A 16,727-nucleotide genomic window follows, 5' to 3' on the forward strand; every position below is an offset into this window, starting at 1 on the left:
GTAGCATATATACATTGTGAGATAAAGAATAAACACTATAACATGGACTTCAGGAGTAAACTCATTTATGGAATGGTGATCATTCATTCAAAGCAGAATCCAAAAATAGTTTTGAAAGGATTTTCCTTTTGTTTTTTAGAAGCAAAAAACTCTCCGGATCAGCCATGATGCCTTGATGGCAAATGGAGATGAGCTAAACATGCAGCTTAAAGAGCAGCGTTTAAAATGCTGCACTCTTGAGAAGCAGTTATGTTCCATGACATTTTCTGAAAGAAGAATAGAAGAGGTAAGCTCCCAAAAAGTTTAGCCATTCCTTTGCATTAACACTTCTCTGTAACTATTTTGAAAAAGTAAAATAGAGACATTTTAAATATTATATTGACTTAAAAATCCTAAACTACATGCATGGCACTTTGAGCACAGCAAAATATAGTCAATATATTATGTGCATGGCAAATCGGTACTTAAAAATACTCGCAAACGTGCTGAGATCCACTATTTATCTAAAGGATTAAGGATCCTTGAGGAGACAGCAAACCATAACATTTTTAAACGAACAAATGCCAGATTACCTGAGGAACTTAACTTTCTCAGCCTTAACAGCTTATTAGTCATTTGAGATGTCAGAACAATTATAGGAATAGATCTGTCTCTAAGGAGAAGGATGTTCTGCCCTCCAACATCAGCAATTTTGAAAATTTTTTTTTTTCTAGGAAGTTGTTTCAAAACTCATCTTCCTATTCATGTTGCTTCTCATGTTTCCCAGCTAGCGCAGTCTTTTTCTGCAGTCTGTTAAACTTGTCCTTAAACAGAATGCAAATGAAATAAGATGTCTACATTCTGTTCTCATCTTGGAAGAATCTTTTACGGTGTCTCACACTGGCATCAAAAGAATTTTGAGAAGAGAATGAATTTCAAGAGTACTCTGATCCATGGGAAAAGGTTGTAACAACAAAATATACTGGTGAATGAAACTTAAATACTAGAAATAAATACAAAAAGCTACATTTTAGTTATCAAGATATAATTATTACCCTGAGTTTATTTCTAAAAATATTATTCATTGGGATAAAACAAGGTATACGATTTTATTTGTTCATTCATTTGAAGGATGTACTACTGGCTCTTTGTAAATTCCAAGTAACATGAGAAATTGTGTTTTCAGAGTAAATAGTGATTGACACAAGTTGTTTGAACCACGAACCAAAAGAAAAGTTAATCCTTTTATTTTGGGGGGCCAACTGGAAATTAACACAAAATGAATATAATGATGGAATTCATCGCAGAAGACAGTAAAAAATATTATGTTTCCCCAAACTTAATAGCAAGCTTTTAACACGTTCTTTATTGAATTTTGGTACATGTTGCCATAAAGCAGTGCATACGTTCCTACTAAATTAAAACAGAAATATTAATTTCATGTTTACTTAACAACTTGGAAGAAAAACAATGCTAAATTAAATACAGATGATATAAGTGGACTAGTTCACAGCTGCAATTTAGAAATCAAGACATGTTAGCCTCCTCACATGTTTTTTTTAATCCCCACGTGGTTTTATACACCTAATGTGTAATTTTCTTTTCATTTCAGCTGCAGGATAGAATTAATGATTTAGAAAAGGAACGGGAACTTTTAAAGGAAAACTATGATAAACTTTATAACAGGTAAATCATGATTCCATATGTTCTCTCCTCTTGTTTGAGATCTTTTCTATCAAAACATTGGATATCAGAATACCTAATATTGATTAAAGAATTAGCAACAGATGATTGCAAGAAATCTATACATGTTATAAAAGAAAAATAAGCTTTTTTAAGAGGTTGGTAATAAGTTCTTTAACCCGAGCAGCAGTCTGTTACTAAGAAAACCATTATCACTTTGTTGTCAGTAACAACTGCTATCATTTATTGAATGCAAACTGTAAGCTAGCAGGCACTATGCTAAATACTCTGCATACATCGTTATAAATTCCTCACAACAACTTGGAAATGTAGGTATTATTAATGCCCATTTTGCAGACAATGAAAATAAAACAGAATTAAGTAAATTTGCCTATGTTTGTAAAGCTGGGAAGTAGCAGAGATTGTATTTGAACCTCTTCTGGTCTCTCCAAGCCCTTGTTTCTTCTGCTGGGCTACCCAGCCTATTAGCTTCGTGTGATTCTGTTGGTGGAAAGCAAAGGTATTCGCTTACAATTTTTGCTATTTCTTAAAACAAAAAACACACGCATCTTTATCTTAAGATGAATTTTAAAGAGCTGCTTTACTTTTCTTTTTTTTATCTGCTTCATAATTATGGTATTTTAAAAATTAATCCCTTCTGGTAATGTTAGAAACAGAATTCTACTCTACAGCTAAGTTTACTTAAATGATACAGATGTGTGTGTATTTTTAAGTCTTTTCAGTGTATGATACTGATAAATGATAAATACAGGTTTACATGAAAGTAAATTTTATATATATTGAAATATATATGTTAGAGATGATATTCAACAGTTGCTTCTAATTGATCATATTCAGAAACATCAGAAAATAGCCATCTGATCTACAGTTATATCTTTAACTTTTTAACTATGTTTTACGTTTGGTATGTTTTGCAAACTAAATTTACAATTTATGAATTAAACAAATTATACCGAAGAATGTAGGGAGAGGCCTTTATTTTGATTTACTTCGAAAAGATAACTAAATTAATGTTACGCATCATTCCAGAGGTATGTATCATGTATGGTGCTTATACTAGTGTTGATTATATTTGCACAGGGGCTCATTATATTAAGGGTTACCAATAGCGGTTTGAGACCTCAGTTAAAGTAACGTCTTGGGCTCTCCAGCAAGGATAGACTGGCTAAACAGCTTTATGTGGAATTTGCCTTGCGCCCCCTCCCAGATCATTTGGCCTCAGTGCTTTGTTCTGGTCCCACTCTCATCAGCCCCGATTAATTTTACCTAAAGCATTTATTATACCTCCTATTTTATGGTATTTCTGTCTCTATAGAACAATGCATAGGTTTATAGTGATATATACCTAAGTAGATAGCAGTTGTATGTTTGAAATTTTAAAATTTCATTATATGGAGAGATCACACCACCACCATATTATATGGCAGAGAAAATAATGTTATCCCCATATCTTATAAATGAGGGAATTGAGACTCAAGAAAAATTAAGAGACTTTTACAGAGTCACACAGCATTGCTGAGACTCCAGTACAGGACTAAAACCCATTTCTTTCGACTCTAAAACTTGAATTTTTTTTCTCTGTGCCTATCTCTGATTTTAATTGCAATGGAAAATTGTATATGCAAAGGGAAACATTCATGGAATAACAGGACTGTCACACATTTAGAAATTTTTATTGATTTATATTTATCTTAACATCTTGTAATTTCAAGTAATTTAACATGGTCTTAATACATGAATATAAGTGCCATTTGGTCATTACTTATACATTTTCTACTTCCCCTCAATTTGAGGATTTACTGAAAGTACTTTCTTGTAATAAAAAACATTAAACTTAGTTGGGAATAATGCATAAATGAAATTTTAAGAAAGACATGTTTTTCTCATATTTAGTTTATCACCATGAAACTTTATCTTTCCATATTAGAAGATGACCTAAGAGTGTAAATCTGACTTTGAAAGGTTTTTATTTTTAATGTTTTGCGTTTGAGCAACCTTTTTTTTCCTTTCACATTAAAAACAGACTTCATCACGCTGCTTACACTTGAGTTTTGTGTGAGGTGTATGGAAGTAAATGTGTATAATGAGTGTCAAAACATTTGTGTCAAAAAAAAATGTCACTTAGGTACAAAACCCGGCAAGCACATGTGATAGTAAATAGAGCTGTAAAATTCTCTAATACAGTTTTTTAAATATATAATGTGTTTTCAGAAGCATAATTGGAAAAACTCTACAAAAATTAACATCCTCCCCAAGATTCTTTACAGCTCTTGTATTTCATGGCAGTGTTATTCATCATTGCCAGTAACTAATGCTCATCACAAACTACATATATTCCCTGTTTGGTTAGTCATAGTGATAGCATGTTTTTAAAAGGAGAGTATTTGTTTGTTATTCAAAATTGGCTAGTTTTCAGGAGAAAAATGTGATGTGCAGATTGCATTCTCATCTTCCTTTTTCAAATGATATTTTTAATGTGTTTATTATTTGACATATGACATATTAGAGAATCATCTGGTAAGGTAAAATCTTCATGTTAGTATTTGGTATGAGCCTTTTTTAATACGTTATAGCATGTTTGATACTATGCCAAGAAATAAGTATAACTTTAAGAAATGTTCATTTAAAAAACTCAGAATAAAATTTTTGCAATTAAGTGTTTCTATTTGGTCAGAGAGAAATTCTATACTATAATATAGTACAGCTGGGTCTCATTTTTGAAGTTAGTATATAGTTTTAGGGTGATACAGCTGATGAATGCAGTAGTCCTTCAACTCTAATGTATATCAGTAACTTGGAAAACAGTAAAATGGAGGCTTCACCAGCCCTGTGAAACCTCCCCACCTTCCCTCCTCCCCATCCCCCAATACCATCCAATTCAGACTCAGTCAATTTGAGTTTGAATCCAGAGACTCTTGTTAAAGGTGATTTTAAGGTATTAACTCCCTGAGAGACACTCATCTAATAACTATTTAAAAGAAGAGTTGGTCCAGTTTTTGAAGATGATATTAACTGTTTTAAGAATTGGATGATTCAGGTTTTTACAATGTGATAGCCATCTAATATCCAAAATTGAAGCGAGCACTGCTGACCACCCATAGACTCTCTGTGCTCCATTTCTGTAAAGCAGGGATCCCCAACCCCCTGTTAGGAGCCAGGCTGCACAGCGGGAGGTGAGCGGCAGGGAGCGAGTGAATCTTCGTCTGCAGCTCCCCATCGCTCACATTTCCGCCTGAACCATCCACCCCCCACCCCTGTCCGTGGAAAAATTGTCTTCCACGAAACCAGTCCCTGGTGCCAAAAAGGTTGGGGACCGCTGCTGTAACGCGAACACCTGTCCCCTACAATATTCTAGGAGACATGAAAGCTCATATGATCCTAAATGAGCACTTTGTGCTTCCCAGAAATCAAACTGAGTACATTTGGGGCATCGTTTTTCCTTTAGTAAGTGAAATATCCCCATGTTAATATGCATTTAATTTCCACTAGGCCTAACTAAGGTACCTACGGATTTCTTTATGGATGATTAGAGCTTATTCTTCCCTATCTCTCACATTAGGGTACCCTTGAACATTGGAATAAAAGGAATTCATTCTGTAAGAAAAAAGACCTTAGGGTGGAGATGAATTCTTCAACTCTTTTTTTTTTATCTTATCATGTTGTTGATCGAGGGTGTGTATTTACAGTATGCTGACCCATGACTGCCAATGGACATGCCAATGACCACAGGAACCAATGGGCATTCCACTGCAGATTGATGTTTTATCACTCCAGCAACATAATGTAACAATGAAATGTGCACAAAGACCAGCTATGATCCCCTCCTCAGTTGTCACTGTAGGCAATGTACAAAAACATTTTCATGAATAAAAGGTTCTCAAAGACTGCTCTCATATGCAGATTTAATCATGTACACAGCCTCTACAAAGAAAATGGAGCCAGATGTGGTTTACCATTTATAGTTACACAGATGGCTCCAAGCATAGAGGAATACAGTAAATTCAAAAGGAATTCCTCGTGAAACTCCAGTGGAATGTAATCCTAAATTTAGAGGGAAGATAGCAGTGGACTAAATTCAGAGTGACTTATGCTGATTTACACTAGTATTTTGTGGGTTTGGAAAAACCAGGCTGCTAAATTGTTCTTAATTTAAACACATACAGCTTCTGATGTTTCTGCCAGATTAACTGTTGGTGATCTTTTTTGCTGGTACTAATGCTGTTGGAACACTACTGTTTCTAATTTTTAGCGGCTGATATAATGTATGGTTGTGCCTGTTTCATCATGCTAATTTTTTTTCCGGGTAGTACATACTTTTAATAATAAGAGACACACACACACACATATACACTCACATGTATGTATACATGTGTACGTGTTTGGTATATATACTTTGAAATATATTTGTCCTTTATCAAAAAATGAAAATGTAAGGGAATATTCTTTACTTTAGTATTTAAAGTACATATTTGGATTTCATTTAAACCTAGGTAACTCTACCTTTGATAAAATTAGCTTAAAACATTGGTATACCAGATCCATGTATTTTTTTAAGGTTCCATACATGAAATGAGAACACTGATTGAAGAAACAGATGTCATATTTAGAGAAACTTCTAGAATTCCATTCATTTTTAAGGTCATGTTATTTTAAATGCAATAGAAACATTCAGACTGTAAAATAAATATACAGTTTTTTGTTCTTTTGAAAGCTATGCCTCCCAGAAAAGTATCTCTTTTGGACTAAAACCTCAGACTAGCTGGGAGCAACATTAAGGGCAATTTTCAATAAGAAGTTTCTTTTCCATTTACTTCATCATCAGTACAAAACCAGATTTTGTAAATTTCTGGTTCCTTTACTGGGTTTAAAATGAGTAGAAGGGTCAAAGCTGCTGATAATTATTCAGTCATATCAAGCTTCACAGCTAATAGTTTTCTGCTGAAGTACAGATCAAGATCAGTTTTTCCAAAACCTGGCTATCACCTGGGGAAAACTATGAATCCCTGGGCCCCAGAATCTGCATTTTTAACCTAGCACCAGTGTTTCACGTAGGCCAGCATTTGGGAACCACTGGCCTAAACGAATGTTTACTCTATAGCTTCTGCGTACCATTTAGTTATTTTTCAGCTGATTCTTCCAAAATCCCGGGGCTGATCATTAGTAGATTTTCATGATAGTTTAAACTGCTACACTTTTATTGAGGAATAATAATTCTATCTACATCATTCTTATCAAGGTGTTCTTACTGGGTTTTCACCCCAGTCATGCGTTATGAGTAAAACCGTTTGTTCTTAGCCTATTGCTGTTTGCTTTTTAGGACAAAAACTGCATGATCATTGCTTCTTAATATCAGGATCGCCGTCTTGTAATTCAAAATGCTATCATTTTGTGGCCAGTATTTTGTAAATATGCTATTATCACAGACTCTTTAAAAGTTTCAAATTCTGGAATTAAAGATCAGGTGGGGAGTCCCTTTTCTCTGTATTAGGGTTTATTCGTGGTAGAGAATGGTTTTGTCCGATGTCTGCTGCTGAGGTTTGGAACTGTGGATTCCTCTGGAGTATGTACAGTATCTGAATTCCTTTACTAGTCCCACAAAAGCTGCACACTGCCAACTTCTCTGACTTTAGAGCTCTAAATTAAGGCCAGTTCCTTTGCTCATCCCACAAACTCTTTCATGTTGCCTAACCGCAGCCTGAGAAAGGCGCCTTGGTTTCAACAGCAGCAGACCAGCATATGTTTACTTAATTCCTAAGACATGATGACAGTGGTCTCTGTGCCACTAAAAGCTTTTCTCTTTATTATTTTCGGTTGAAGCTGATTTCCAAGCTCTCCTTGCCTGTCACGTGTGTTTTGCAGTGCCTTCAGTGCTGCCCATGAAGAGCAATGGAAGTTAAAGGAACAGCAGCTGAAAGTACAGATTGCTCAACTCGAGACTGCCTTAAAATCCGATTTAACAGACAAAACTGAAATCCTTGACAGATTAAAAACTGAAAGAGGTACATGTAAAATGACTACTGACTTACTCGTTTCAGACATGCGTGTTACCCATTGTTATTCACTGACTTGATAAGTACTTATTACAGCGCCTGCTGTTTTGCCAGGCACCTTGCTGCTTTTAGGGACACAGCCTATATTAACAGTCATCCACTTTTATGAGTGTATTGATTGCTCAAAATTTCCCTTTACTCAGCTGAGTGTATATGCCAAAGGAATTATTTTTTTCTCAGAGTTACTCTTGTTCAGGTTGTCTTTAATTTGTTTAATTTTCCTGAATTTATTCAAGAGTCAACAAGTGTTTATTAAGCACCAGTATGTGCTAGGCACTATTCTAAGTTCTGGGGATACAGCAATGAATAAAACAAAGACCTGGTCCTCATGCAGCATAAATTCAAGAGGGAGAAACTGACAGTAATTAAATAAATATGTGATACACCAGGTGGTGGCAGGTGCAGTAGAAGGAAAAAAAAAAAAGGCAGTGTAAGACAGCGGAAGACGGCAGAAGTCTTGCTTGGCTGTTTTTGATCTGATAGTGAGATGGCTAATTCTGCTCCGTGACAGAGAACTTAAATAAAGAAGCCTTGTCAAGATGTCCCTGCTAAAATAATAATCATCAATAAGTTACATGTTATGAGTCCCAGATCTCACCTTTCTTGTCTCACAGAAGTAAAATAATTATATAATTAAAGTAGATGTCTGCTCTACTATATTATACACACATATACACACAAATGCACAATCAGGGAAGTGAATTAATTGCTCCAAGTGTTGCATCTGTTTGCTCAGCCAGTAGGTAAACCCAACGATGTGATAATAAGGTTGCTCCTTTTGAACACTTGGCAGTTCAGTTGCATGAGAACGTGTAAAAGTTTAATGCAGACTCAGTTAAAAAAACAATTACATATCTAGTCAGTACTCTCTATATTGATTTAGATCACAATGCCATATTTCGTTAACTCTAAGAAGATTTTTTTCCCATTTTAATATCTCTGAAATTGGGAAGCATCTTGTAGGTGATAACATTTTTTAAATTATGGTGTAACTTTTTTTAACATTTTAAGAAGTCTGAAATTGGAACACATCTTATAATCAATGGGGTCTTAATTTCAATGAAATATACGTGCAGTATTTATTTACCAAGTGGTTTAAATGATGACAGACAGTTTATGAAATTTTCTCCAGAAGACTGTGAGTAGAATAAAATGATATGATTTCTGACTGGGTGGATATTTTAAAGTTTTTATGTCAAAGATTCTTAGTTCCTAACTTTAATATGTAGTGTTGAATACCTATCAGAGTGCTTTGTTTAGTAGTTGCTCAATAAATTCTTCCACCGACGTGGAAGGGCTCTGTATTTCCTCTCTCTTTTCTTTCTTGAGGAAAGAGAAATGAAATAAACCTTTCTTGTTCCCGTGCTTTCTGTACTTCCCTAGATATCAAAAATTCCAAAACTCTTATCTTTACACATTTGAATTGGTCTCTGGTAAGAAACTCTTAAGAGGATAGAATCTTGGTGGTCTTTTAAAACCTGTTTATTACTGTTGGATTAAGTCTGGGGGTTCTTTTCAGCCCCACAGCCCTCAACGTAATCACTATTAATATTTTTATATATGTCCTTCCAGAGTTGTTTCTATATGTACACATACAATTTTATAATGTGCTTTTTTATTTGCTGTATTGTGAAATCGTTCCTTCAGTATAAATATAAATCTGCATCATCGTCATTTATAATGGCTGTCATAGTTTTCCAGTGTGAGGATGTACCATAGATTGATTGTTTAACAGTCTTCTATTGTTGAATTTTTAAATAGCTTCAGCTTTTTTAAGTACCCTGAACATCTTTCTACACAAATCTTTACACATTTATCTGATTATTTTAAGAAAAATTGCTAGAACTGAATCTTTCTTTTTAATGCAACTATTATTTTAGTTATTTTTGCTTGCATACCTGAAATTTACAGGTCTGATAATTTCAGTTTTTGTTTCTTTGTGAAAATGTTAAAATAGATTTTAAGAAAAATAATACAGCCTTTAAACAATTTTTTCCAGGAAAATACTAAACAAAAAATTGAAGTTGTCTATTTAAGGAAATCTTTTAATATTTAGAAAGTTGCTTTTTTGTATTACAGATTTCAAAATTGTTTAATTTTACTTTGAAGTCTCTTCACACAGTTACCTTTTCATGTATCAAGTGTTCTCTGCCAGAAGATGTTTCCCTGGCTTCTTGTAGTCATTCATCTAACTGGCAAATTATTTTTAGAGAATACTCACCTCTTTATTCAAGGTACAAATTAGTTTCAGATTGTGCGAATATGTGGGGGAAGGATATGTAAATGCAGTTTGCATTTGGTTAATGCTTAAATTAACTGCATGTGTTTAAGGGCCTGCTTTTGAAAGTTCCTTTCTATCTTTAGCTGAAATGCATAATTCAGCATAATGCATATGGTTATATTGATCACAGCTGAAGATATTAGCACAAAGGAGCTCTGAAAATTGTTTAGTTGAATTGTTCTCTGCACTCTGCTTATTAATGGTGTGCTTGAAGAACATAATTTTAAAAGAGTGAAATGTTATCTCATTTGAATAAAATGCTGTTTAGCTTAACCTGCTTTTTGTCAAATCATAGGTAAAGAGGTTATTTTTCATCTTGTACAGGGTGCTTTGATTTTTCATATTATAATTCAGCAAGTCTATTTCCTCTTTGAACTATAATGTCTCCATACGTTTTAAAGTCCCAGGAGTGACATCCCCAGTAAACAGTTTAAGAAAGGAAAAATATAGTAGAGAATTCTACATAAAATTCAGTAGAGAGAAAGTTACTGGTGCTCAGTAATATCTTCTCCCACTAATAAGTTATTTTCCCACTAATAAAGCCCTGGTTTTAAAAATACCAGGTAAGTGGGAACATAGTTGTTGAACGAAAAATCAGAAAAGGAAGAAATATTTGAGTAAGTTTATTTATACCAGTAGCATATTATTCTCAGGACCCTGCTCTGAAAAATTGAAAGAATAGAAGACAGCATAGGAATAATATACACTGCGTCTGGATGAAGATGGAACGATCATGTCCTTACACTTGTGATTCCCCTCAGAACCCCTAAAAGTTTCACTAGCCAGAGAAGGAAATGACATTATCCTCAGGACCTTGGTTTTACTTCTTGCTGACTACATTTACCTCCTTTTTCGTTACCTAGTCATTCTATCTGGATGTTGTTTTAACCTAATCAACATCAAATAAAGGGTTCCAGATTCTTACTCTACTCTCTAACCAAAAAAGCAAATTTATCTCATAAGAATTCATATTTATTATTAATCCTAATTTTTAGTATAGAGATAAATGTTTGATCTTTACCTTAAATATTTCCAAGTATTGTTCACATTTGGAAATTCTTTCATTTATTTCACTGAGTATTAGTAATTTGTACTCTAGGATAACCTTCTAACCTCTTATCAATAAGAAAAATATTTACATATTTGATGTTTTTGATATTAAAATGGCTCTACATACCCTAGGGTAACTTTTTTTTTTTTTTTTTTTTTTACTTTTTAGTTTGCCAGAAGTATGTTATATTAAAAATATTCAAATTTAGTTCATTTCTTCTTAACTGTGTAATTTACAGTTTTTACTTGTATATAGCATTTATGGCTTGGGAACACAAAGCTTTATAAAAGTCCGAAACATATTTTTGTATAAAATGCAGTCAGTGTGCAAATGTGTTCATGTAAAGAATTCTTGGCAAATATGTTGGTTTCCCTTTTTTTAAGAAAAGGAATGATGATCATAAATCTTTGTGAGCAGGATGAAATTAGTAGAGACACTTTGGATATCATGGTTTAGAGTCAGTCCACAGGGAGCCCACAAAGGAGAATACTTGACCACCACAACGAACTCTAGTAAAGAAGTACACTTAAGAACATAGGACTAAAGAGTAGATTTGTTAGCTAGCTATTATGCTTTCTTTTTTTTGAGTTAAGCATGTTTAATGCAGAGAGTGAAAAATTAGCCTCTCTATGGATTTGCCGTCTTCTGTAGCTCTACCCTATACGCCTGCTTGTGGGTCATGGCAAATGAGCACATAGGCAAAGGTAACCTATCTCCATTCCTAATTAATAGTGTGAACTCTGTGAATAAAGAACACACATGAATTATTATTGATACTACCATGCACTCGTTGAGAATCCATTTCTCCTCTCTTAAAAGATTTATTAAAAATGGGGTTGATTATAATTCCAGAGTTATTATCAGAAATTATCTTGTTTTAATAAAAAGACTTTATGCTGAATTAGGAAAAGATAACTCAAGGAAGTCAATTAGAAAAAACTAAAAGAAAAATTTTTTTTGCATGCCTTTCAGGACCCTTAATAAGTAAGTAAAAATCATAGATTTAGAAACGTATTTTCATAGGCATTTTAGATAGAATGTTCCTTTGAAGTTCCAGAGGCCACAATTTCCTTGTATTAATACTGTGAAACTAAGTCCTAAGTTTTTGATAAGCAAGTGAATCATATGGTAGACACATGATAGTGTTCATTTGTTCCTCATTCCCCTGCTGCCTTAGTCTAAGGTGCTAGCTCAATTTCCTCTGTGGCCAGAACAATGCTAGATTGGGCTTGGTGTGTTTCATGAATTAAGTCAATTTAAATGTGTTCTTATACCTCATTCTCACTTACCTTTCGAATTGTGTCGACTTCATTTTTAAGACCAAAATGAGAAGATCATTCAAGAAAATAGAGAACTACAGTTACAGTACCTGGAACAAAAGCAACAACTTGATGAACTTAAAAACCGCATGAAAATTTACAACCAGGTGAACTATTTTCTCATTTAGGAAACGAACTCCAAATTTTTACCTAAATATTTCATACGTAAAGAAAACACTATACCACAAAGCAAAAGAATACAAATAGATAACTTAGTTTATTAATTCATGGTATCTTGCAGTTTATGTTCCATGAGGGTAATCTACATAGTTGGAATGTCTCTTGCACTTTCCATTGTGAGCTTTTACTTACTCTGTCTTTTGCAGGAGAGTGATATTAATGCTGATGAATTGAGTGAAGCTCTCCTGCTTATAAAGGTAACTTTCTAAACTTCATCATGAATTTCATGCCTACATATAACTCTTTCAGCATAATGATGACCCTTATTGTAACCTTTTGGAGAATGAATTATTCAGGAAAAGTGGTCAGGTGACATTTAGTTACAGCATATACATATTTCATAATGACATCAAAATTACATTAAAGTAGACCTCAAAAACTCTTATTTAAAGCACTTTCCCCAACTGTAACAAACATTTTACTTTTATATGCCCCACTATAAAACTAACCAGCAGTTTTCTGTCCTAAGAGACCTTGGTGCACCCTATTATCTTAAGTAAAATATTGAATTATATATGTCACCAGAAGATATTTTCTAGTTCTAGAATATTCTGTTACTTACAAGAAGACACAGAAAGTACACTTCTTTCCTTTTAGACCATCATGGTATAGATTTTAATCAAATGAAGAATAGAAATAAACGTACATGATTCTTTTTTACTTCGTGAAGTAATAAACTTTTTTTTATTTCTCTGTAATTGTTCCAAGTGTCTATCCAAATATGTATTCTATATCAGGACTGCTTTATTCCTAACGGAAAATGGAAATATATCTGTTTTCAATTAATGATTGTTTCTTACTATATCCATATTAATTCACAGTTACATTTTAGAAACTCTTGTTTTGGTAATAAAATATGTTTTTGTTTTAGGCTCAAAAATCACAAAAAAATGGAGACCTTTCTTTTTTAGAAAAAGTAGACAGTAAAATTAATAAAGATCTAGAACGCTCCATGAAAGAGCTGCAAGCAACTCATGCAGAAACAGTGCAAGAACTTGAAAAGACAAGAAACATGCTAATTATGCAACATAAAATTAATAAAGATTATCAGGTAATATAATACACTAAATCGGGAGGATAGGTTTCCCATAATACTCTACTGATGATTTACATTTCAAAGCAGTATCATGTATTAGCGTCTGTTATGATCTATTATCATGTGTTACCACATGCCTGGAATTTAGCCTTGTATCTAGATACTCCTGACTAAAGAGTTCTAAAACAAGTAATTTTTTCAGTGCCTGGTTTTAGGGAACGAATCATGGCGACGTATTCACCAACACCGGCACGCTCCGCAGTTGGTCCTGCCACAGCCGCCTGTTATATTAGCTTCTAACAAATGGGTCACCACTCCTTAAAAGGGACCCAGAGTTTTGTGGGTTTTACTCCTGGTTAACGAACACTGCCAAGCATAATTTTCTAAACTGTAAGCTCTTTGAAGTCAGGAAACAACGGCTTATAGCTCCCGGTATCCCCAGGATCTAAAAAATGCTTGAATCATAGTTGCTTTAACAAATGAAAATGGAACAAATCCTGAGTAATGAAACTTGTTATCTTTATTTTTTTAGATGGAAGTTGAGGCAGTGACCCAGAAGATGGAAAATTTGCAGCAAGATTATGAACTCAGAGTGGAACAGTATGTCCACCTTCTTGATATCAGGGCCGCACGCATCCAGAAACTAGAAGGTACAACGTGCACAATTCTTTGTCCACAGTAACTAGAGGAGTGGATTTTTACAACAGTTGAAAATGTCATCCAAATGTACACTCATACTTTCTTTTTGCTCTTTTTTTCCCAATTTATTAACTCTAATAATAAGTTACCAGAAAGGCTGTTTTTATCTGATACTTTTCTACTCAAGAATTTTTAGTAATTCCCCACTGCTTTTTGAATTCGGTGTTGCAGGCAAGATTTCAAAGTACTTCATAAAGTAGTACCACAGGGTAAATTTAACCACATCATTTCTAATTTCTCTTCTAAGCAAACTATGCATCTCAGCCAAACAAGTCGGCTTGCTCTTTGTCAGATGCATCTTGTTCGGTCCCACCACCAGGGCTTTGTCTGCTCCATCTGAACCTCCTTTCTACTCTGACTCCAGGATATACCCTTCCCTGCTTCAGGATCTAAGCAAATGTGTGCCCATGCCAGAAAGCTGGCCCCAATTACTGCTAGCCACCCCTCTACTTGAAATGCCCTTACAGTGGTTTTCAGACTTTAGCAAGTAAGAAAATTACATGGGGAACTTGTTTCAAAGGTAGCTTCCTGGGCCCTACCCCTGGAGATCTTGGGGTCTCTGATTTGATATATTTAGAAATAATTCCAAGCAATTCACATGCAGGTGTAAGACTGTACTTTGAACAACACTACCTCAGCACTTGCCACTTTTACTCTCATGTACTCAAAAAATATGTTTAGGGATTGTATTATATACACCGGTGCAGTTTTGCATATTCTCTATGACTGCAACATAATAAGTTCTACAGTGATAAGTACTTTGTCTCTCTTTCATGCTCCCTGCCATACAGTACTTAAATTCAGTGATCTATGCCAGCAGTAATTTTTTTTTTTAAGGAATTTTGCCTTTTTTTTTAAAATTTTATTTATTTATTTATGGCTGTGTTGGCTCTTCGTTTCTGTGCGAGGGCTTTCTCTAGTTGTGGCAAGCGGGGGCCCCTCTTCATCGCAGTGCGCGGGCCTCTCACTATCGCGGCCTCTCTTGTTGCGGAGCACAGGCTCCAGATGCGCAGGCTTAGTAATTGTGCCAGCAGTAATTTTACACTCTTAAAGATCACTGAGAATCCAAAAGGCCTTATGTTTATATGGGTGATATTCATGATATTTATCATGTTAGAAATTAAAAATGAGAAATTTAAAAAATATTTGGCATGCTAAAATAATAATTAACCCATTACATGTTAACATAAATTACAGTTTTATTTTTTAATAGGTATATTTTCCATACCAAAAAAATAGACAAGTGACATGGTTTTAAATTTTTTTAATTGCTTAACATTTTTGCAAATCTTTTCAGCCTCTGTCTTAATAGAAAACAGCTGGGTTTTTATATCTGCTTCTACAGTCAATCTGTTATGATATCACACATCACATAGATTCTGGGAAACTCTATTATACACTTGTAAGAGACTAAGAATGAAAAAGGCCAATAACATCTTAGTATTATTTTTAAAATAGTTTTAACCTCACAGACCTCCAGAACAGTCTCAGGTACCCTCAGGGGTTCCCAGACCACACTCTGAGAACCATTGCTCTAAGTAGAAGGGTTCAGTAACTATCTTCATCTGACTGAACAGGGTTTTCCAAAGCCAAAGAGCAGTGTGTTCCTTTTATTTCAAGTAGTACTCAATAAAAATTCACTTAATGAAATTTTCCTGAATAACAGGGAGGTCACACAGTTTGAGATTTTCATTCCTTTCAAGCCTCACGAAGTCTTTACCAATATATTCTATCTGTGTCCTAAATTTATTGATTGATTCCATAAACATGCTCAAGTTCCTAATGTATCCTAAGCAAAGTGCTAGGCAGTGAGAATACAAACAGAAAAAGCTCGGGCTTTTTCCTCCAAGAACTTGTAAGTTGTGAACAAGTAAGTAGACAGTTATACTTTACTGTGAAGAGTGTGAAGTTAGAAAAATGCAAAAGCTACCAAGGAAACATTGAGGAGAGAATGCCTATTTATATCTGAAGATTCAGGAAAGACCCCACACAGTAGGTTTGGAGGCTTTAAAGATGACAGAATTCACCACTAAGTAAAAACAATGAAAGGCTTTCCAGGAAGTAGATGAAGCAGGTAAAAATGCCCTAAGTGTGAAGCACTGCCATTCATTTGAGAAAATGCATGTGGATCTGTCTGTTTGGAACTCAGGATTAGTAAATGGAGAAGAACCTGGATTTAAGGCTGGTAAGAACCAAATCCTGAAGGCCCCATTTGCCACCCTGATGAGTCTGAACCTTATTAACCTAGAGAAGCACCAAGGAATTTTTAAGGTAGGGAGTAGTACACCCAGAACTTCATTTTGGAGATTATGCTATAGGTATTGGGAAGAATGAGTACAATTTGAAGGAAGGAAGGAATTGGGTTCCATTAATAATCTGGGTAATAAACACTGAGGGTGTAAGTAAGGTAGCATCAGTGGAGATGCAG

The 16,727-nt window shown here is 34.5% G+C and overlaps 1 protein-coding gene across 3 annotated transcripts in view; it reads left to right on the forward strand.

Annotated features, from left to right (window-relative positions):
* Positions 1–16,727, forward strand: part of RPGRIP1L (RPGRIP1 like) — a 99,133-nt gene that overhangs the window by 27,423 nt on the left and 54,983 nt on the right. For all 3 annotated transcript variants that reach the window (XR_003792197.1, XM_029213539.1, XM_029213538.1), the window contains exons 8-14: positions 140–286; positions 1,592–1,665; positions 7,543–7,682; positions 12,385–12,491; positions 12,711–12,761; positions 13,436–13,615; positions 14,133–14,250. Coding sequence is in view for 2 of the 3 variants with exons in the window: in XM_029213539.1 (XP_029069372.1) it covers positions 140–286; positions 1,592–1,665; positions 7,543–7,682; positions 12,385–12,491; positions 12,711–12,761; positions 13,436–13,615; positions 14,133–14,250 (817 nt within the window). In the remaining variant the exon portion in view is untranslated. The remainder of the gene's footprint in view (positions 1–139; positions 287–1,591; positions 1,666–7,542; positions 7,683–12,384; positions 12,492–12,710; positions 12,762–13,435; positions 13,616–14,132; positions 14,251–16,727) is intronic.

This window comes from Monodon monoceros, unplaced genomic scaffold (assembly GCF_005190385.1).
Source record: "Monodon monoceros isolate NGI ecotype Baffin Bay Population unplaced genomic scaffold, NGI_Narwhal_1 Super_Scaffold_10, whole genome shotgun sequence".
NCBI classification, from domain to species: Eukaryota; Metazoa; Chordata; class Mammalia; order Artiodactyla; family Monodontidae; genus Monodon; species Monodon monoceros.